The sequence below is a fragment of the Bombus pyrosoma genome, linkage group LG10, assembly GCF_014825855.1.
Source record: "Bombus pyrosoma isolate SC7728 linkage group LG10, ASM1482585v1, whole genome shotgun sequence".
NCBI lineage: Eukaryota > Metazoa > Arthropoda > Insecta > Hymenoptera > Apidae > Bombus > Bombus pyrosoma.
In genome coordinates, this window is record NC_057779.1 from 6,294,237 (window position 1) to 6,314,955 (window position 20,719).

General features: G+C 33.7%; 7 protein-coding genes across 10 annotated transcripts in view; 4 read left to right on the plus strand and 3 right to left on the minus strand.

Annotated features, from left to right (window-relative positions):
• Positions 1–1,054: 1,054 nt before the first annotated feature.
• LOC122571710 lies at positions 1,055–1,784 on the plus strand. Its single transcript, XM_043735776.1, has 3 exons — positions 1,055–1,237; positions 1,332–1,416; positions 1,509–1,784. The coding sequence occupies exons 1-3, from the start codon at positions 1,155–1,157 to the stop codon at positions 1,782–1,784; spliced, it is 444 nt and encodes a 147-aa protein (XP_043591711.1). The 5' UTR covers positions 1,055–1,154.
• A 193-nt stretch (positions 1,785–1,977) lies between these two features.
• Positions 1,978–5,036, minus strand: LOC122571703 (U3 small nucleolar RNA-associated protein 4 homolog). Its single transcript, XM_043735762.1, has 4 exons — positions 4,401–5,036; positions 2,795–4,334; positions 2,207–2,503; positions 1,978–2,138 (listed from the first exon to the last, which is right to left on the minus strand). Exons 1-4 carry the CDS (start codon positions 4,502–4,504, stop codon positions 2,022–2,024), a joined length of 2,058 nt encoding a protein of 685 aa, XP_043591697.1. The 5' UTR covers positions 4,505–5,036; the 3' UTR covers positions 1,978–2,021.
• Positions 5,037–5,226: 190 nt separating this feature from the next.
• On the plus strand, positions 5,227–10,249 carry LOC122571705 (protein lifeguard 1-like). 4 transcript variants are annotated; one of them, XM_043735769.1, is made up of 6 exons: positions 5,227–5,399; positions 6,763–6,845; positions 7,280–7,369; positions 7,470–7,647; positions 7,734–8,004; positions 8,124–10,249. In XM_043735769.1, exons 2-6 carry the CDS (start codon positions 6,794–6,796, stop codon positions 8,481–8,483), a joined length of 951 nt encoding a protein of 316 aa, XP_043591704.1. In that variant the 5' UTR covers positions 5,227–5,399; positions 6,763–6,793; the 3' UTR covers positions 8,484–10,249. The 4 variants fall into 4 exon arrangements, with proteins under 4 accessions (XP_043591704.1, XP_043591703.1, XP_043591705.1 ...); XM_043735768.1 differs by having other exon boundaries at positions 5,228–5,399; positions 6,775–6,845; XM_043735770.1 differs by lacking the exon at positions 5,227–5,399 and adding an exon at positions 5,469–5,514 and having other exon boundaries at positions 6,775–6,845.
• A 122-nt stretch (positions 10,250–10,371) lies between these two features.
• LOC122571711 lies at positions 10,372–13,184 on the plus strand. Its single transcript, XM_043735777.1, has 4 exons — positions 10,372–10,628; positions 11,405–11,483; positions 11,661–11,784; positions 11,916–13,184. Exons 1-4 carry the CDS (start codon positions 10,544–10,546, stop codon positions 11,976–11,978), a joined length of 351 nt encoding a protein of 116 aa, XP_043591712.1. The 5' UTR covers positions 10,372–10,543; the 3' UTR covers positions 11,979–13,184.
• A 143-nt stretch (positions 13,185–13,327) lies between these two features.
• Positions 13,328–14,891, minus strand: LOC122571709 (dehydrogenase/reductase SDR family member 4). Its single transcript, XM_043735775.1, has 5 exons — positions 14,636–14,891; positions 14,372–14,549; positions 14,065–14,289; positions 13,837–13,971; positions 13,328–13,754 (listed from the first exon to the last, which is right to left on the minus strand). The coding sequence occupies exons 1-5, from the start codon at positions 14,746–14,748 to the stop codon at positions 13,587–13,589; spliced, it is 819 nt and encodes a 272-aa protein (XP_043591710.1). The 5' UTR covers positions 14,749–14,891; the 3' UTR covers positions 13,328–13,586.
• A 2,612-nt stretch (positions 14,892–17,503) lies between these two features.
• LOC122571706 (elongation of very long chain fatty acids protein 6-like) overlaps positions 17,504–20,719 on the plus strand; it is a 12,524-nt gene continuing 9,308 nt past the window's right edge. The window contains exon 1 of the transcript XR_006318187.1: positions 17,504–17,632. The gene's annotated coding sequence lies outside the window, so the exon portion shown is untranslated. The remainder of the gene's footprint in view (positions 17,633–20,719) is intronic.
• LOC122571690 lies at positions 19,121–20,633 on the minus strand. Its single transcript, XM_043735752.1, has 2 exons — positions 20,487–20,633; positions 19,121–20,404 (listed from the first exon to the last, which is right to left on the minus strand). The coding sequence occupies exons 1-2, from the start codon at positions 20,631–20,633 to the stop codon at positions 19,121–19,123; spliced, it is 1,431 nt and encodes a 476-aa protein (XP_043591687.1).

Consider the following 20,719-nt stretch of genomic DNA (forward strand, 5'->3'; position numbering starts at 1 on the left):
CGGGAAGAAGAAAAGGGGAGAGGAGAGGCGTTGTTCATTTCTCGAGGCTGCAGGTAACGGAAAGAATAAAGTTTTCCTGGTAGACCCGTGGATAGTAAAGTCCCTGGCAAGTCCGTGGCACGTTAAACTTTCCAGTTTCGAGAACGCAATTTTCCCAAGGGAATCAGTCCTCGCTAATGCAAGAGTGGTTATAGACGGAGAAAGAGAGGAAGGGATAGAGAGAAAACAGGTATAAAGGGGGACGATATTATGGGAGAGGGAAACTGTGCGCGGGCGGGAATGGCGACGAGGAGTTTGAGGGTTGAACGAGCTGACGCTTTAAGCGATGTAAGTTACAGAAACTACGGTTCCGACCAGTCTCGGGCGCAGATTAGTCGTAATCTTGGCGCATTGCACTCTGCAGCCGTTTCCAACCCCCTTCCTACTCCCTACTCCCCCCCCCCTGTTGCTGTTGCTCGAGTCCTCACAACTACAAAGCTTTTCAAACCGTTACCTCGAACCAAGACGAACGTGTTAGACGCACCTAAATTCACGTACACCAGAGGTGTACATCGCGTTACCTCGACATTGCGACACACAGAACTCTCTCTACCCATTCGCCACTGTATCGCCGCTTTGATTATTTCCTGGAGGCTTAAGCCGCTACGTCTACGCCTTCCTTCGTACGGCTGCAGGTTACAACTCGCGCACCGAAGATTAAACACTTCTTGGTTTATGACCTCGTAGCCGATCCTTAGACTCGGTTTACCTTGGCTCAACGAGATTTCCCGCGGTACCTCGTTTCCTACCTTTTATATGGCTATTACTGAAAATCAATAATTCGGTGATCGAGCCTTGATGCTCGAAAATACTCTGCTTTCACCATCTTCGCACGCTTGCTTACTCACTTACTGTACTAAGTTAGCGATTGTTTTTGGTAAGATGATTTTCTGGAAAATATGTCAAACTTTGTATGAAATATATCAAATTGTATATTGGAAATGGAGATGGAATTAGATAGAGACTATGGCAACGGATACCGTATCGAACAAACTACACCAAGATTCTACTTGGATATAAGTGATTTTAATAACATACTGTTTATCTGTTTCACGTGAGAACTACGATTCTCTATCGTATCGTGTATTATATATAAATTTTCTGTTTCCTCGGAAATGACGGACGAATCGCAAGATAAGATAGATGGTAGAACTGAGAACAGCAAGGGAAGAAATCCGGTGAACTTCGACAGTATTTGGTAGAGACATGTAGAAAAACAAGTTAATTCTTCCATTTAGTCTCAGGTGACATATGATGTATTTTATTATTATCGAGTGGTATGTGAATTTCAGTAAGGAAATTATGCTACGAAATAAGTTATCTCGGCGCAACTGGTCCAGAAAGTATGAACACCTGTCGGGTGAATTTTTTAAGAAGGTACCACAAACCAGCTGGAAGAAAACGCGTAGTGCAGTATCGGCGATGCGCACCACACGAATTTTAATGTTCCCCGGTGTCACTGACCGTAGGTGCTGGCCGAAGAATGCAGAAAGGAGGGATTTCCGGCGGACACTTTCCAACACAAACCACCGGAAGATGCGATTAAGCGTTCACCAATTCTTCTAAAACCATCGCCGTCCATTCCCAGAACGGCATCCGGTATGGTAGGCTTACGGTCATCTCGTCCAGAATATGATCTTGAGTTTACAAGTCACTGGTATATATCGCCGAAACGAACGATCGAACCACCCATAGAACCTGGTGAATTTCGCGTCATGCAGCAAAGATTCATTTTTCTCGGTTAAGTGGAGAATTCGAGTAAATTATGGAATATATATTTTATACACCAGAGACTGTATGCTATAAGAAAATGTATTAAAAAATAAATCGTTGTAGTCTCATATGAACAATGTAGTAGTTGACATAGAAATAGATATGTAATTCTTCATTTTGATGCTCTTATAAAAGTGTGATGACGGCTTTGTAGACAACATTCGATTCCAGTAAGAAAATGGATTTCATTTATTTCATTCTTCATATATTTACATTCCAAACCATTTTTGTTTGAGAGTCGGCGGTAACTTTTCCGTCAAAGATATGGGGTTTACTTCGACTGCCACTAATTCTTCGTCGGTCAACCAATCCAAGTATACAAGGTGCTACAAACAGCGGTGTTGTATATTGATTTTCGTATATTTCAATTACATAATGTTATAAATGAAATTACCTTGTATTTTTTAAGAACTTGAAAAACTTGCTGAGAGTTTATCACAGAATTATTGTCCTCGGTGGTGTCGCCATTCTCGCGCTTTAAAATTTTCGTTTCTTTTTCTGAGAACTCATTCAATTTATCAATTACGTAAACTGTCGAGTCATCGTGCATTATTATGATATTCTCGTTACGCGGATCAAAAATAATATTCGTTATAGGGAATGGCCGGGCTAACCATTGCTTGGGAAGTCGACTTTGTAAATTGTTCGAGAATTTGGTGTATTGTCTTTGTAATATGTTATACTCGATAATCTGAAATTAAACAATCAACGATTAATTATGGAAAATAATTGTTCATAAAATGTGCAGTTTTATAGCTTTTAATTTTACGTGTGGTACTGGAAGTTGCAGTAATAATTTACTGCAAGTTTCATGGAAGGCAGAAGGTGCAGGTGATAGGAAGATTATACGTTTTTATAGCTGATCTAATTCTTAGTAACTTAACGTTTTACGATACTAGACCGTTTTAAACGAGAGATATTAAAAGTTTTAATATCCCGAGCTAAAGGAAAATCTTTGTTACATCTCGCGCTTTTTTCTTACCTTGTGATCGGAATATACGATAACTAAATTTAACGTGCCTTTCTGGATTGCCATGGCTGTTGGTGGACAACTGTATTTAGGTAACAACCATGCGACAGGTTCGTCGTTGTTTGTAGTGTCACTAACATTATATACAGCAATCCTACCCTGACGATCGGCACAAACGAAAAATTTACTGTCGGGAGAAAAACAAACGAGTCCAACACTTATAATAGATTCCTTATTTGTGTAAAAAACGCCAAGATGTCTCAGATGCTTCTTTTCCACTTTATATAATGTTATAGTGCTATTTTTTTCGTCGTTACTTATTGTTACAAATAATTTTCCATTTGGACTAAATAACATTTTTTGTATTCTGGTTGCAGAAATGTCCGTATCATTCCTTGATAATTGTGCATCTCCCTCGATCACGTCAAAGTTGAAAACTCTAACGTGATCATCGGTTGAATAAACAATTGTTTTGGCATCCTTGTTGATAGCACAAGAAAGGATGTGTTCGTCTCTTTTCGTTTTTAATTGCAGCAATTTTATAGGCTCCTCTTCTAACTGGTGGACCATTCCAGGACGTATTGATTCTGAAGATACTTTAGTAGATGATCCAAGCCTCCATAGCTCAAGAAAGTTTGTATATCGTAAAAGAATGCATCTAGATTTCCTACAAACTGTAGCACATGGAAGTTGTAGTAACGGTGGATATTTAACCAGAATTTTTGGTGGATAACTAGACTGGGCTAGATATCCATCTACACCAGCTGAATATAATTTTCCATCAGCTTCTACTAAGGCTCTTACATCATGAGCATGTAACCTTCTTTCGATTCCTTTCACCCATTGTGGCCTACCACTTGATTTCATAGTTATTTTACAAAAGCTTCTCACTACAGGGTCAACACCAGCGCAATATACAATATTCATGTCATGAGATAAAGTAACAGCTAATACATCAGCTGTATGACTTTCATGGGATTCTATTAGGGTACCCATGTGAGGATCCCAAAATGATAAATACCCACGTGAGTCTCCAGAAATTATGATGTTGTCATCCGTAACTGCTAAACACCAGATAATAGTTTCTTTCTTTGCTTCCTTTCTAGAAGTCGTCATTTTATGAATCGCGTGACCAGATACGGCATTCCAAACTCTAATTGTGTCAACAGACCCTGTATAGATCATTTCTCCAGTGTTATCCCATTTAATACAAAGGATTCTTCCTTTCTGTTTATCAAATATCCTTTCGTATATCAATGAATGGGGAGTAACAGAAAATGTATTAATATATCCATCCTCTGTACCAACAGCTAAACATGTTTTTTTATGATTAACATCCATGCACCAGGCTGCTCCTCCAGTCACTGCAACTTCGCTTTTGACAGATAATATCGTTAAATCATATTCTGTTATCATGCCATGAAGACCGGTTGAAAACAATCTTGGACCTATCCACAGAATATTTTCTATAGAATTTTCTGGATGACCAGGTATCGTACATTCCACAAAAGGTGCATTCCCAACATTCCAGACTTCAATCGAATTATCATTCCTGTAAAAATGTTATCGTAAATATTGTTACAATGAAGTCTAAATAAGTGTAATTTGGGAAACTAACCTCGCAAGTGCTAGCTTTTTCGTCTTACATTCATAAGATAAACAAGTAACAGATCGGGGTTCAAGGTTATAAAACCTAATATTATGTATTTTACAAGTTGACATGATTTATTTGACTCTTTACTACCATTTATAGTAGTATTATTAAACTCTAATTATACAAACTATACTACACGTTAGAAAACATAACCATAATTGTCACACACGTGGACTCTAGAGTGACCTTTTTGTTATGTTGGTACCTATTGTGAGTTGATACTATCAGCAGAGAGGAAATCTGCTTTTGAAAATTTTTGCGATATCTATTTCTCAGAGCACTTAAATTTTTCGATAAAAACATAAGCATAAGATAAGTGAAAAAAAAGATATATATTTCTTTTTCATAGTATTATTACATTTAAAATACTCTAGAACTTTATTACTTTCTTCATTCGTTATGAAGACTGGCTTATACTGAAAAACATATTTAGTATATTCTATGATTTCTATGCAACAGATAATATTAAAGTTTTTCTCCAACTTTCATGTGTATAGAAAATAATACCACATCATTACACAATGGAATTTAAACTTCTTTATAAAGAAATAAGTAGATCATTGTTCGTTTAATGACATAAAAGGATTATGTTACAATAGATCATGTCACATTTGTGAGATTCACATTACGCAATATTCTTCTTGGAAATGTAACGCATATCTCATATAACAGTAAACAATACAGTGATAAACGTGTCACGCAAGCGCTTAGTCTACTAGAATGTTCCCCCTCTATATTCAACTTACTTCATATCAGTTGCTCGTATGATTAAATTAGTTGCATGCTATACTTGTGTGAGATCAGTCAAAGGTTGACAAGTGGATCGCGTTACATGAGAGTGTTGGTAGAAACCATAGTGCATAAACGATCAAAATCGACAGCATAATCTGGTTAAACCAATCATCACTTTAAACGGTGTTAATCGTTCCTTCGTTTAAGGATCTTAAACGTTTTCTGAAAAAGGTAAATAAATTCGACTCGTATTCGGCGCACGAATGTTGTTATCGATTGCCACTATTCCCAGAAAGTGCGCATGACGCATCGGATTGACGTGTAATATTAGCAATTTGCTTCTCAGGTTAATATTATAATACATATGCTTCGTGAATTTTTGTGACTGTTGTAAAAATGTCTTTTTAAAATGAACAAATTCTGGTAAACTTCAACGTTTCATTGTACCAGGTGCTAATATAGGAAAACGTTAAAATATCGATATGTCGCTGCTGTGTTTCGTAATATTATGTTTATTTGTTTCACTGCCGGAACAGAATCATTTGATTTTGACATTTTCGAATATGTCGTTTGTAATAATACGCTTTACATCAAAATTTAAATTATATTAAAAATTCACGTTATTCATTTGCAATAAGATCTATAAGATAGCTTATCGTATGTAACGTACCAACTTTCGTTTTCTTTTTTTATCCTTGGCGTTTCTTGAAAGACACGTTGTATATGTATATATGTACTTACGTTTTTAACGAAAATATATTTTTTAACAGCACATTGGGTTGTGACATTATACATATAACGTAAACGTATAACAATAATAACTATTAACTGATGCTGGTGAATTTTATTTGCAGCTGATCTTAATGTGTTGGGAAAATTAATAAAGGTTAATTATGCTCATATTTATAGTATTTAAATACTTGTTATATGTAGATGAATGTGAATCTCTAGATGCAAAACAATCTTGTTAGGATTACCCTGTTAATAAACATTCATAAAGCTAAACAGTGTGTCATAAAAAATATTTATAAATATGAGCAATTTATATCTTGTAATGTTTAAACTTATTTCAGCCATATCTGATATACTGATATCTGATATTTTCTTCATACATAGTGTGATAAATCAGTTTTATATAAAATAATTGCTTTTAAGATATAAAAAAATTCTTTGGCAATTTTTATAAATTTTGTCAACATAACACATTATGTTATATTAGAATTATTTAAATCTTCTTTGTTATTTGGAAATGTATAGGTAATTATTAATTTGAGACTCTTACTTTTATTTATTAATTGTTTATTACTATTGTGTTTTTTAAGAATAAACATACATATTTGAAACTGCAATCTTATAATATAACTTTAGTTGATTAATGTTTTGTTTTTATGTAATTTAGTACAAATACTTCTAACATAGTAGTACTTTGTATATTAAATGCTTTGAGAAATTAATAAAATATTTTGGAACATGTTAAAAAGCAAATGTTCTTAGTAATTTTGTGACTAACTCTATTTTAAGGTTGTTGGTACATTCGTGCGCTGGTATTCCATTGATGTTCTGTTATCACAACAATGTCTCATGATAATAATAGATTCTTTTTCAGTTAAAACAAAAACCAAAAGATGACAACTTGGCAGAATACACCAGGTGCAGGATTTTATGCAGGGCATCAAGGTTCTGATCTCCTTTCTAAATTATACATATTTTTTATTATGATTCATTACATTTTCAATATGCAACAAAGTAGTTAGTAAACCACAAGCACCATGTTACTTATTTCAAATGGGTATCACCATTGAATGTTATCTATTAAACTATATAATCATTAATCATAATTTATGGCTATTAGCTGGTATTGGAAAAGTAATAATGTTTTTATATATGTGTGTAGAAGTTAAAGAAGAGCTAATATAATTTAAACATGTTGTGTGATTCCCTCAGAAAAAGAAATTACAAAATGAAGGGAAACAATATATTTAAAGAAAATCATAAATCAACATTTAGTGACTGTTAATGGAGCACAAAATCTCACAAAGAGTGATGCTTAACTCAGAATGAAGATTCTATCGCATTGTAATATTTTATTTCTTTTAAATTTGCTTGTGCAGGTTATCCTCCCCAAAATCCTGGTTATCCGTCTCAAGAAGGGTACCCTCCTGGATATCCACCTCCTTACGGAGGAAATCCACCACCACCAGGTCTGTTTAATGTCATTACTTTTATTTATACTAATACCCTAACTTTTTTTCTAACTTTTTTCAAACTAATTAAAATTTATGATATTTTATTTGTTATTAGGTCCTGGTTTTATTCCTCCAGGGGCACCTCCTTACGGACAAATTCCACCAGGTGGTCCAATATTTGGTACAGGTCCACAATCAGGCATGTACGGGTCAAATTATGAGGAATCTATGCACTCTGATGGCATCAAAGGACTTGAGTTCAGTGATAAAACCATTAGAAATGGATTCATCAGGTGTGTATTATCGCTGAAGGTTTATAATCTTAGGAAATAATCTTCCAATATTTGTTTTAATAATTTTGACTTTTATCTGCTTTCAGGAAAGTGTACAGTATACTAATGATTCAGCTGCTGATTACAGTATCGATGATTGCGCTCTTCCTTTTCCATGAACCTACTAGAAAATATGTTCGATCTCATCAAGAGCTATTTTGGATCTCCTTTGTAGCAACTCTTGTCCTGATTATATGTATGGCTTGTTGTACTAGTGTGAGACGAAAAGCCCCTATGAATTATGTGTTTTTATTGCTATTTACAATAGCAGAAAGTTTTCTGTTAGCTACTGCTGCTTCTACATACAACTCTAAAGAGGTATGATCGTAAAGATAGTAGTTTATGATTTCTTAATTTATTAGTTAAGAATTTAATAATTATACTCATTACTAATAATAAATAAAAAGTAAAGCACTACATTTTATTAAATACTTTAGGTACTATTGGCGATTGGAATTACTGCAGCTGTTTGTTTTGCATTAACATTATTCGCATTCCAAACGAAATTTGACTTCACTGCTCTTAACACCATTTTGTTTGTTGCACTGATCATTTTCGTACTCTTTGGAATAATCGCAACAATATGGCGTGGACCAGTTATGACCTTAGTATATGCATCAATTGGGGCCCTTCTTTTCTCTATTTATTTGATCTATGATACACAAATGATGATTGGTGGTAATCACAAGTATTCGATTTCTGCGGAAGAGTATATTTTTGCAGCACTAAGCCTTTATATAGATATCATCAATATCTTCATATACATTTTGACAATTATTGGCGCCTCACGAGATTAAATATTGTAAAACACATTCTTTTGTCGCTGGATTAGTCTTTAATGCAAAATGCTTTTACTTACCATTGTTCTATTCTGGCTCTCTCCCATAGAGAGTATGTTACAGAAAAACAATGAAAGGCATTGAAAAAAAAAGTATTGGCAGAGAAGTATGAATTTCTATAAGATAATAGCGTAATAGCTTTTACATAATTTTCAAAGTATATCAAATACAGAGATTATAGAGGAACAAAATTATTGTAAAGTTCAAACTCTAGTCTTATAAGTGAAATAATTCCTATTTTCACTAGGACAGATGAGCCAAACGTTATATATATAGTGAAAAGCATAAAGTTCACAAAAAATGCAAATGCTCTGCTGAAACAACTAATCATGATGTTTTTTCATCTTTTCTAAAAAAAGTGTATTTGTTTTTATTGAACTTACTTTAAAAGAAGTATAGTTTATTTTGTAAAAAGGACTTTTTTTTATTATATTAAGAAATAAATACCGTATGTCCAGCAAATGCGTTTTAACGATGTTAATATCTGTATTAGATGTAATATTATAGCACGTAGATATTAATATCATTATTCCAATTACTCTAATAATGTATACATACTTTTACTCGTTATGTGTGTTAGAAAATAGATGTTATACGTTATATTATTTCAACATATTTGCAGAATAAAATAAAATTTTGAAAGTATTAAATAATATTCTTATCTCTTATTGTATAAATTTATTTCGCTTTTTGCACTGGTATATAAAACAGAATATTAAACTCATGACCATGTATAATCGATTTACATACATCTCAAATCTACAAGCAAAAGAAATAATTTTACAAATTTTTTAATTTGGTAAAATCCAAAGTAATTATACATAGTAGCAGTAACGAAGTAAGTATACAGCTATTCTCATTAAAGAAAATCATTAGTTATATTCCATTATTATACTGCAAATATTTATGTAAATTCATATTTATATGTAAGCGACCAGAGAGGAAATGAGTGTTCACGGCCGTAGTTCTAGTTGTTCCGGGGATAGTGCTGCATCATGCAGCCAAGCGTTGAAGGCGACGCACGCTAGCATATACAAAAACTTATAAAATTATAGATTTCTGACTTGTTTGGTTCCACGCTACCATATACAAGAATCTATGTATTAAAATTTAAAGCACAGACGAGTATACAGCATAGACCTTGCATCTTACCTATCATGTTCTGAAATATCGATCGTGTGAAAATAATTTTCGTCTAAAAACGGATCAGCGCAATAGGTAAATGCTACAGGAAAATAATTAAAATATTGCTCCTGTTTATTCATCTTATTTGTTTTAACTCCATGATACATTTAATTTCTGGTATAGAGCCTTTTTAAGTAATTTTATAATCGCGTTATGTAAGACTTGGTATTTTTCTGACCGCGTTATACAGGGTGTTCGGCTACAGGTGTAAAAAAATTTGAGAGGTGATTCTTGAAGCTAAAATGAGATGAAAATCAGAAATAAAAAAATTGAGTTTTCTGCTTTGTATTTTAATTACTGTAAATTAAAAATTAGCCAAAATAATCCTGTGCGCGAGCAAACCTCCTTACATGAGCGAAAATAGATCAGCAACTTCTTTTTTATCTTTGATATTGTATAACAAGCGAATTATACATTTTGTTAAAATGTGTTAAGTCAGAATTATGTAAAAACAGAATTGTATGTATATGTATTTTAAATTATATTGTATAGTACTTCATTACTGTAATAATAACTTTACTTTACTGTTGTAGTAATTATCACTGTGTTATTTTTAATCGAACAGTACCACTGACAATTATATCTTCAATATTCAACACATTATATCAATATTAATACCAATACGTACGAATCTATGCAATTTCTTAACTGAAAGATAACAATACCAGTTACTACCTATGTCCTAACTTTCACATCATCGAATAGTGTCAAAGCAATCAGAGCATAGACGATGTACAATTTCTGAAAACTTTGTCACCACAGTTCGTATTGAAACTTGATCGGTGATACTTTATCTGTTGCAATCATTTACAGAAACTTTCACTTATTCCGCTATGTTTAAATTTATTCATTTATATTTTTTTATAATCGTTCCGGTTATTATAAGCGCTGCAAAAAAGGAACATAAAATTTTGTCAGGTAATTTATTGATTTTTCTTCTCAATACATATTCGCTTGTGATATTTATGTTATACGTGATTAAAAAACTTCAATGTAATTGATCTCAAAAAACCTTATCTACAGTATTATTTACAATTATTTATTAATTACTTATATATTAGTACAATAATAAGTACAATCACTTATTAATAATATTCAGACGTTATTCAAGACAGAATAATTTTTTACAATTAGATCAAACGACAAACTTTTTTGAGAAATTAGAAGAATTAGTTTACTAGATGACGCGTAAAAAATTGGTTTAAAAATTGCAATTGGTCGGAATCGTAAAGAAAATAGTAAAGGCCGCCTTTTACAACCTTTTTATTTGAGCCTCTGATCTTTACTACTATCTAACTGCTATTTAAAGATTTTTATATTCTCCGATGTCTTGTTTGTACGTCAACTGATTTCGATGAAATTTTCATCATGTGTACGGCAAAACATTGGCAAAGAAAATCGTAAATTTTTCTTTCTGAATGACCCCTCCATCACTACATTGCCATGTTTTAGCCATATTGAGGCTCAACGGTTCAACGAAATATCCTATGTTATTTGAAAATATTTTGATACTAATATCTCTAAAATAAAATAAACAAAATAAGTAATTTTTTTTGTAATAAAATCTAATATACGAACATTCAAATGAAGAAGGTCACTCAATCTTGCTCGATAAATACATTCGTTTAAAATAATTACGTAATAAGTGACATACATTAATTAATGGAAACCATAGAAACAATGTCAATTTACAGATATAATTGAAAGATTAAGAAAAAAGTCAACTGATGAAGAACACGAAGGAATTATTGCTATGAAAAGACAACTGTTTCAGTGAGTATAGCATTATAAAATTCAATAAAAATTCTTATAATAAAAACAGAGAAATTTCTATTATGTTATCCTAATTAATGTAATTATTAAATAATCTTTGTTAAAAATAAAAAAGATATTTTTAACTTAAACTGAAATGATATAAAATTAATGTGTAATACAATTAAATGTGTTTAGAGATATTTTTACAGAACATCAGAAAGATGACAAATTGCAATTTGGCTATGTTTGTGAAAACCCAGTTCAATGGGAACAAAGATTCGAAGAAAAAGATCTTCCGAATAATCGACATCGTGGAAAGGTACAGCAAAAATATAAAATTTAAGCTACTTTTAGTAAAAAGACATGAATTCAATGATTATTATAATTTAATTACATTATAATTGGTAATCTATGATATTTTTTTTTAAATATAAAATAATATTTATGCAGGTTAAGTGGGCAAATATAGATGGCAGCTATGGTGAGCACTACTGGGACTTAAATCATAAGTAATCTTTATACAGAGAGTGACGAAACGTATAAACTAACCATCGTTACAGATGTGTAAATTCATTCTATAAATGTTAATTGGGATATAACTTATGTATATTTATAATCATGCATGTTATAAAATAAGCATCATATTTACTTCTCCATATGTGTTTGTTTAATTAAAATGTTATACGAGTTATTCCTCCTATACAAATAAAATCAAAGTCGTTGATTTATGATCAATCAAACTTTATTGATTCTTTGCAAATCGCATAAAATGACGAAAAAATATTATATACTCGCTATTATTTCTCTAATTATTGAAAATGTGTAGAAGATCGTAACTTCATTATAATATGGTGCGATCAAAAAGACAACCTTATTTCAAAGAATCTTCCAATAGGTATCAAAAGCACTTTACTCTGGTAGATAACAAAGCACTCTAGTTTGAAATTTATTTTATTAAACCTTTAACTTTAACATCTTTAAACTTAAATACGTAGGGTTTTCTATATGCTAGTGTTCAACCAAACAGGGCCGCCAAGCGGTCCGGTAGGGGAACCGGACTGCCTGGCGCGGCAGCTCCGGCGACGAGGCGCGATGTTATATGGCCGCACACCGCCCCATTAGGGGATGTATTGTGCGCAGGAGGGGGATCGGTGTGTCGCTCGCATCGGTTCCTGAGCCTCTCTCGATCGCAGCCGGGACGGTCGTCGTGGAGGTTTTAGTCGGTTACAGTTCGGCACTACCACGCCGCTTTCCCCAAAAGCGGCCTGGTGCCCGTGCGAATTTCCTCCACGTTAAAAAAAAAAGAAAAAAAAGTGTTCAACCAAACAGGGCAGATCCTTCATTTTATAGGTTCTTGTATATGTTAGCGTGAATAACCTTTTAGTATTACCTGTATGGCGCAGCACTAGTCCAGAAACAACCAGAACCATAAGCATAAACACTCTCATTTCCTCTCTGGCTGAATCAATTCTACGTAAATAACATCATTTTTTGTGCGAGATTATCTAAAACTGAATTACGCTGATCTAGTTGAGCATTTATAGCTTTGGATTAGAAAATTAGAAAACATACGTTTAAATTAATAAAGCTATGCATTCTGTATATAGCAATATATGTAAAAAGAAATTATGTATATAAAATACTTGATAAACTAAACTTTCTTAACATATATATTTCTACAATGTTATTTTCCAACGTCATTGTAATTTTCTTCATCTTCTTCACTTTCCTACCTTTTTCCTACGCATTTTTAACTCAATTTTAGCACTACCATTACTATTATGAATATTTATATATATATTATATAATTATATGTGAATACGTATAATAATTAATAAATGCTAAAATTAACAAAATCGTAATTGGGATGAATAATCTTGCTTTTTATTGTATAAGCGCTGTACGTATTAATGCAAATCGCATACTTATAAAATATAAAATCATGTTTTCCATTGCATGTTAGTAACATGTTAATGTAATCTATTGTTAAACCATATCATAACAATATCTTCCTATATATATACAAATATATATCTTAGATAAAACTACAAAACTCTATATGGAATATTTAATAAAATAGATTATAATTTTAATAATTTATAATAATTTCATAAACAGTATTTAAAGTCTACTTCGCATCCCACCAGCAGCAGTAATAGTTTCGCCAGTAATGTATGAAGCATCATCACTTGCTAAAAATGCAGCAACGTTTGCTATATCATCTGGTTCACCAAATCTTTGCATTGGTATTGTTGATAATACAGCTTCTCCTGTCTCACCTTCATAAAGCTGTGTAATATTATTGTACAATATTACTATATATTATTAGTGATATAATAAGATAGCAACAAAAGAATATAAAAATTCATACCACTCGTGAAAATTTAGTCTTTATGATACCAGGTGCTATGCAATTGACACGAATTCCTTCAGGTGCAAGAGTAGCAGCAGCTACTTGATTTATTCCTAACAATGCAGTTTTACTAACACCATATGCACCTAGTAACTACAATGTTAATTTTATTATTTAATATAAGAATTACATAAACATACTGTATATTAAATAAGATATGATACATGATTTTTTAAATATACTTACATTAAATGGTGCATATGCTGCTATTGAAGATATAAGAATTATCGATGCAGATTTACTCTTTCTTAAAAGTGGTAAGGCTTCTCGTAATAAAAGAAATGTACTCTTAACATTAGTATCAAAAATTTTATCCCATACTTCCTCTGAAGTTTCAAAAAATGTAGATTGTGTTGGATTTGTGGCAGCATTTGATACAAGAATATCTAAGCCACCAAATTCTTGTTCAGTCTAAAATATTACTAGTAAATTGTACTTCTGTGTATACTTTAAAGTTTTCATATTTACAAACTAAACTAAATAACAAATTTACGTTTTTAAGAAGATTTTTTCTATCTTCACTTTTTCCCACATGACATACGGTACCACAAACATTTAAACCTTCAGATTTAAGTTGTTCTACAGCCTTTTTTACATTTGATTCTTTGCGACTGCTAATCATTACTTTAGCACCTTCTTCAGCTAAACGTTTTACTATTGCAAAACCAATACTACAACAAATTATATTTTATAAATTAGGATATATAATTCATGTAAAAAGATTGGGATTCCAAAATGACAGTAAATCTTATCAAACCCTTCTGTTGATGCTGTAACAATAGCTACTTTTCCTTCTAGTCGTTTACATTTCATTTTTGAAAAATTGCGATTAACTTGCTGTATGGTTTGACTTATTGGAGACCGCAACATAATTTTAGGAATAAAACTTTAAACAAATTTTACAAAAATGATACTTTGACCTGTTGTTGATTACGTTGAAAGTTCTCACGTTCATGATCTTGTTTTTCCCTGGATAGTGCTGCACCATACGGTCAAATACTGAAGATGGAACATACTAGCATATACAAGAACCTATAAAATTAGGGATTTACCCTGTTCAGTTGCATCCTAGCATATACAAGAACCTACGTATTTCAATTTAAAGTTAGGAATCTGTCTTGTTTGGTTGGAGACACTAGCATAGGCAAGAACTTATTTGAGTTCCACGCTACAAGAATTTATTTAATTGTACGGTTCTATAAACACGTTCATATCTACTTTTCTATCCGAAATAGATAAGTATAAGAATAACAAAATCGTGCAATAATTAAACTAATTGTAAGTTGCCTAAGAAAGAGAAATTAATCGTTTACCGCTTGTATATCGTTGGAATTAAAAGGGCGCTGTTTCAGGTACTGTGATTAAACTGAAATAATGCTCCAATATATCGCTCCAAATCGCTTCCAATATATTATGGAATTAAACAGAATTAAACAGAATTAGAAGAAATTGAAGATAGCTCCAAAAATAGGCTTACGAATAACAAGGAGATACAGAATCTCCACACCTACCAACGTAAGGTATGTAGAGGCAGGGCTGACGAATTTGTCGGATAGACTAAACATGCTAGCACAAAAGTATGTTCCAGAACTTCACCAACCAAGCGCAATTGACTTCGGTAGAAAATTAGAGCACAGAGCATAAATCTGAGTGACGCAAGCGTGGAAGAACATGGAGAGATACGACGAAATGATATGCATTTAAAAAAAATCTATTGAATAATTCATATACATAATATATTGACTCAGAAAATATCGGAGAATCTTGATAAATACGGAGGAGGAATAATTAACAAAGAAAATCATGATAGGTGACTTATTCATTGAATGATTATATTAATATATCGAATATATATTATTATATCGATGACTTAATTATTTGAAATAAAGCATCAATCGTCACTGTGCAAGCATTAGCGATAAGCAAAGCAATTGAATATTAGGAAAAAGAGTTCTCCGAGTTGTAATACTAACAGAGCAATAACATAATAACTCAGCAAGCGTCCTGTCGGTGACAGGAGCGACAGAAGCTTAAAACTCTTATTTTTGCTGGGAAATTACAGAAGAGAGACATCAGGTTGACGTGGGTGTCCGCAAACAAAGATATAGCGGGGAACGAAAGAGGAGATATACGAGCCAAGGAAGTAATGTGGAGTACCAACACCAGGAAAAAGATATAAAAATTTCAATTTCAAATGTCTACAGGGAAATGAAAGAGACAGTAAATTTCTGCAGCACGTTTCTGAAAAACTTTAACTTTTCTTGGTCATCGACCGTCAACATTAGTGATCTTTCGTTGCTTATGTAGCATCCATTTGAAGTGCTTGAACGTGGCGAATTTGTTACGGAATGCTTCCTGAACGTAGAGTCCCTTATTATTCCTGTATTCTGATACATTTCACGAGCTAATTTCCTGCTACTTGATAAATATCACGCTAATATTTATCAAACATAAACGATTCAGGTATACTCATGTATGATTACGTGTGCAAGGAGAATATGATCTCAGTGGAATTTAGAGTCAGAAAATATCTGTGCAATATTTTAAACATTAGAAACGCCTGAAGAACGAATAATCGCGTTAAATTTATATGCAGCAAAGTAAAACACACTCTCAAATAAATCTATATAATCTAATATATTACAGAAGTTTAGACAAGTTACAAAGTTCAATCTGACAAGCGATTCTTTCTAGATTTTACGGTGGAAAACTAATCGTGTCAAGTACGCGTTTATTACCGAGGAAGGTGCTATTTTACGTCCCAAAACAAAACTATAAGACACTTATACTTTACTGATTATAGTAATATTACTGAGCCTTTCCTTAAATTATTCGTTATTACCACATAGACTCAACGACGTCGAGATCGATTTCAGTTTCATTAGAATTTCTAAAATGATGAAACGAACTGCAAAAACGTATCTAGCGATGATATTGCAAACGTCATAAATTACACAAAATGTCATTTTTTGTCGGTGAAATAAAAACTGCAAATATTTTGAAATTAAAATAAAAATTCATAATTTTTTAATACATCGTAAAGGCTTACACTTTGAACAGGCTATTTCTGTACGTAGCCGACTGTATGTCTTACTTTCTAAGTATTTATGCTTCATAAATTTTGCCACGGTCACTGAAAGTTCAAAACTACGACAACAAATTTGCATATCCCATCGAAGATCGTAAAATTAAACACTTGTCAAACAGTGTAATTGAGAGATTTGTGTTCTAAATGTCTATGTTAAGTTAAGTATTTGTGTTTAAATTTTAAGTTGTGTTAATAGTTTTTGTCGCTGAATGTAGTTGTATGAATGTATCGAATGTAGTAGAACGAAATTGTGTAGAAAAGCCGAATAACCAACGTGATGTTTTGTCTATTCGTTCGTTTCTTCATTTTTGTTTTCAGACATGGGACGAATTTTTTCTTCTCATATCGTATGATATATACATCATATACTGCGTGTATAACAGGGATATGTAATCATATTTGAATATCATGTTAATATATGCTAAAATAAAAAGATATACCTTTCTCATGTTCACCTGTCTGTGTCTATACATATTTATATATTATCGAGAGTGGGGTAGTTACAGAAACAGCCAGGTAGATCCTGAATTACTTACTATCACTTATCATTTATCATTGTGAAGTGACACGGTCGCGAACAGAAAACTCTGTGAAGCTTGGGTCCGGGAAACGCTTAGTAGAAACTGAACACCAAAGTGGATTATTATATCGAAGAAATATTGAATTGTAAGCGGCAACATTCAAGTATTTACTATACTTTTCTACAAGCAAATTAACGATCGTGTTTCGGAAATGCAATATAATAATATAAATATACGAGTATAATCACGGGCATTGAGATTCAGAATTTTCTGTGTAGCAAAGTAAATATGAGGCGAACAATTTTCAGGCGAGCCTCTCATGTCTAGAAAAATTTATAATTGAATTTATGGCATGTGTAAACTTTATCTTTATTGAAATCTTGTGTCCTGATATTTTAAACGTTTCTATATTTTATAAGTTCTAATATTTTATAAAATTTTAGAAATTTACGAGTATATTATACCTCGATTAACTGAGGTCAAGTAGTGAATAAGTGAAGTAATATTAGGCGATACAAAGATTACTTTAATAATTTAAAAGCGGACGGCTTTAATTTGTCGATTGGCTTGATGAGTTATATAAAATTGGTAGAATTTTAAACTCGATATTATTTGTTATATCGATTTCCGAAAGGAAGGAAGATATCTATTTTCGATTATGTATATTTTTTTTTTTTTTTTNTTTTTTTTTTTTTTTTTGTAACTTTCTATATCGGATACAAAACACTTGAGAAACCAATTTTCAAACACGTGGTTCTAATCCATCCCTGTTTATTGGTCCGTCGATATTAGTTTATTGGCATTTCATAGCACGAGAATCGGTTGATAAGGATTGATTTCATCATGTAATCACCTGATACATTGCTGCAAAACGGTAAAGCAATCCTATTTTTGAAAATTTCAAATCCTGAAGTTGATCTTTCATTTCCGAAATGTAGGCGCGTCTTGACATTTTATTTCAAAATAAGTCGGATTATAACAATAAGTAACCACATTCTTCGATTATATATCTTCAAATTTTTAGAAGTTCTCCTGACAGCTTTCTGGCCTGCTTCTACGTCGATTAACTGTCACATGCGATAGGGGTAAAAATAGGAGAGTCATGATTATTCTCCCAGAAGGAAGCAGCTTTCAATTTGTCCTGGTATTTTGTTATCGTTTTATCACGGACTCAAAGTACTAACATGTTTACCCATGAACAAGGTCACCCACGAGCCACGTTGGTAGGAGGCTTTCTCCTCATCTCTTCATTCATTAACAATCATAAACAATCGGCATCGCGAGTCGTTACCCTCACTTTCCTGACGAAAAGTGTGAACAACGAATCCGCGTTTTTCATTCAAAGGGCACACTCATACCGAGCTTTTCTCCGTAATAACATAAAAGCGAACAGTTACTTAACATCAACTCGAGTTAAAACATAGTTCAAGCAACAGCAGGAGTCAGGAGTCAAGTCATCAGAATTTCCAAGTCGAAGACAGTCAATCGACAGAAGATACATCGTCACAATCGCCAACACGAAGCGAGTCTCAGGTCGTACTCATTCGTAGTTTGTATCACATTGAAGTTGTTGAATCTTTGAGAATATACAGGGTGGTTGGTAACTGGTGGTACAAGCGGAAAGGGGGTGATTCTACGCGGACAGACAGGTTGCCTTCTTCTGCTCCGGTATTTCGATTGGTGGTGATACTGGGTTCCACGTCGGCCAGTATTCTTCTGATTGTTGTAGCCACTCCGGTCCATGTTGCCAAATTGTTGATCGTAAAAAGTCTTCGGGCGATTGTCCTCGGGATGTGAGATCCGCTGGGTTGTCCGTGGTAGGAATGTGACGCCAATCTGAGGTGTGAGTCTTTCTTTGAATTTCTGCCACACGATTTACGACGAAGGTTTTCAGCGTATGGGGTGATGTGTTGATCCAATGAAGGACAATGGTAGAGTCCGTCCAGTAAACAGTCCGAGAAATATTGTTTGGTAATGCTTGAAGGACTGTGTTGGTCAATGATGCGAGAAGAAGTGCTCCACTGAGTTCCAGCCTTGGAATGGTTTGTGATTTTAGTGAAGCCACCTTTGATTTTGCCGTGAGGAGTCGTATCCAGACTTGACCATCCGGAGTGATGGTGCGAAGGTAAATGCATGCCCCATACGCCTTTTCGCTGGCATCACAGAATCCGTGTATCTCAATTTCGGCTGCAGACTTGATTATCGTTTTTCGTGGAAATCTTACATTGTTCAGAAATGGCAGCTGCGTGTAATACTCATTCCACTCTGTATGCAAGTCAGCCGGTAAAGATTCGTCCCAGTCGATTTTTAGTGTCCAAAGTCGTTGGAGCAACATTTTAGCTCGAATGATCACTGGCGCAAGTAATCCAAGTGGATCATAGATTTTGACGATTTCGGAGCTGATTATCCTCTTCGTGATTCGGCAACCGGTAGACCTGATTTTGACGGAGTATAGGATCGAATCGTCAGATGAATTCCAAACAACGCCCAGGGTTTTTAATGTTTGAGATTCGCCCAGTTGTAATTCATCGTTTATGTCATGTTGGGAAAGTCCTTGTAGCAGCTTTCGGTCGTTTGACGCCCATTTTCGAATATTTAGACCGGCTAGTTTGAGCAGTTCTGTGAGTTCCGTTCTCAATGATTGTACCTCGGCCCTTGTATCAACTCCTGTGAGAACATCGTCGACGTAGAAATCTCGCTGCAAGACTATCGCTGCTCGTGGATACCGATGTCCCTCGTCGTCCGCCAATTGTTTGAGGCACCGTATGGCCAGATACGGCGCTGCTGATAGCCCGAACGTCACTGTGTTAAGTTGATAAGTGTCGACTTCTCCATTATTGTTACGCCACAAAATTTGCTGAAATTTACGATCCTCTGGACGCACGAGAAAATTGTCTGTACATTTTTTCAATATCTCCTGTAAGAACGTATTGGTGCGAGCGAAATCTTAGGAGAATGAAAAATAAGTCTTCTTGCAGTTTCGGTCCTGTGTGAAGTACGTCGTTCAGGGAAACTCCGGTGGTGGTCGGTGCTGATCCGTCAAATACGACTCGGAGTTTCGTCGTTTGGCTGGACTCTTTGATCACGCCGTGATGTGGCAGAAAATATCCGTCTTCCGTGGAGTGGTCCGTGGTTATCTTCGACATGTGTCCTAGATCAAGGTATTCCTGTATTACGGCGTGATAGTCGGCTTCGAACTGTTTGTCCCGTTGAAAGCGACGGCAGAGAGATG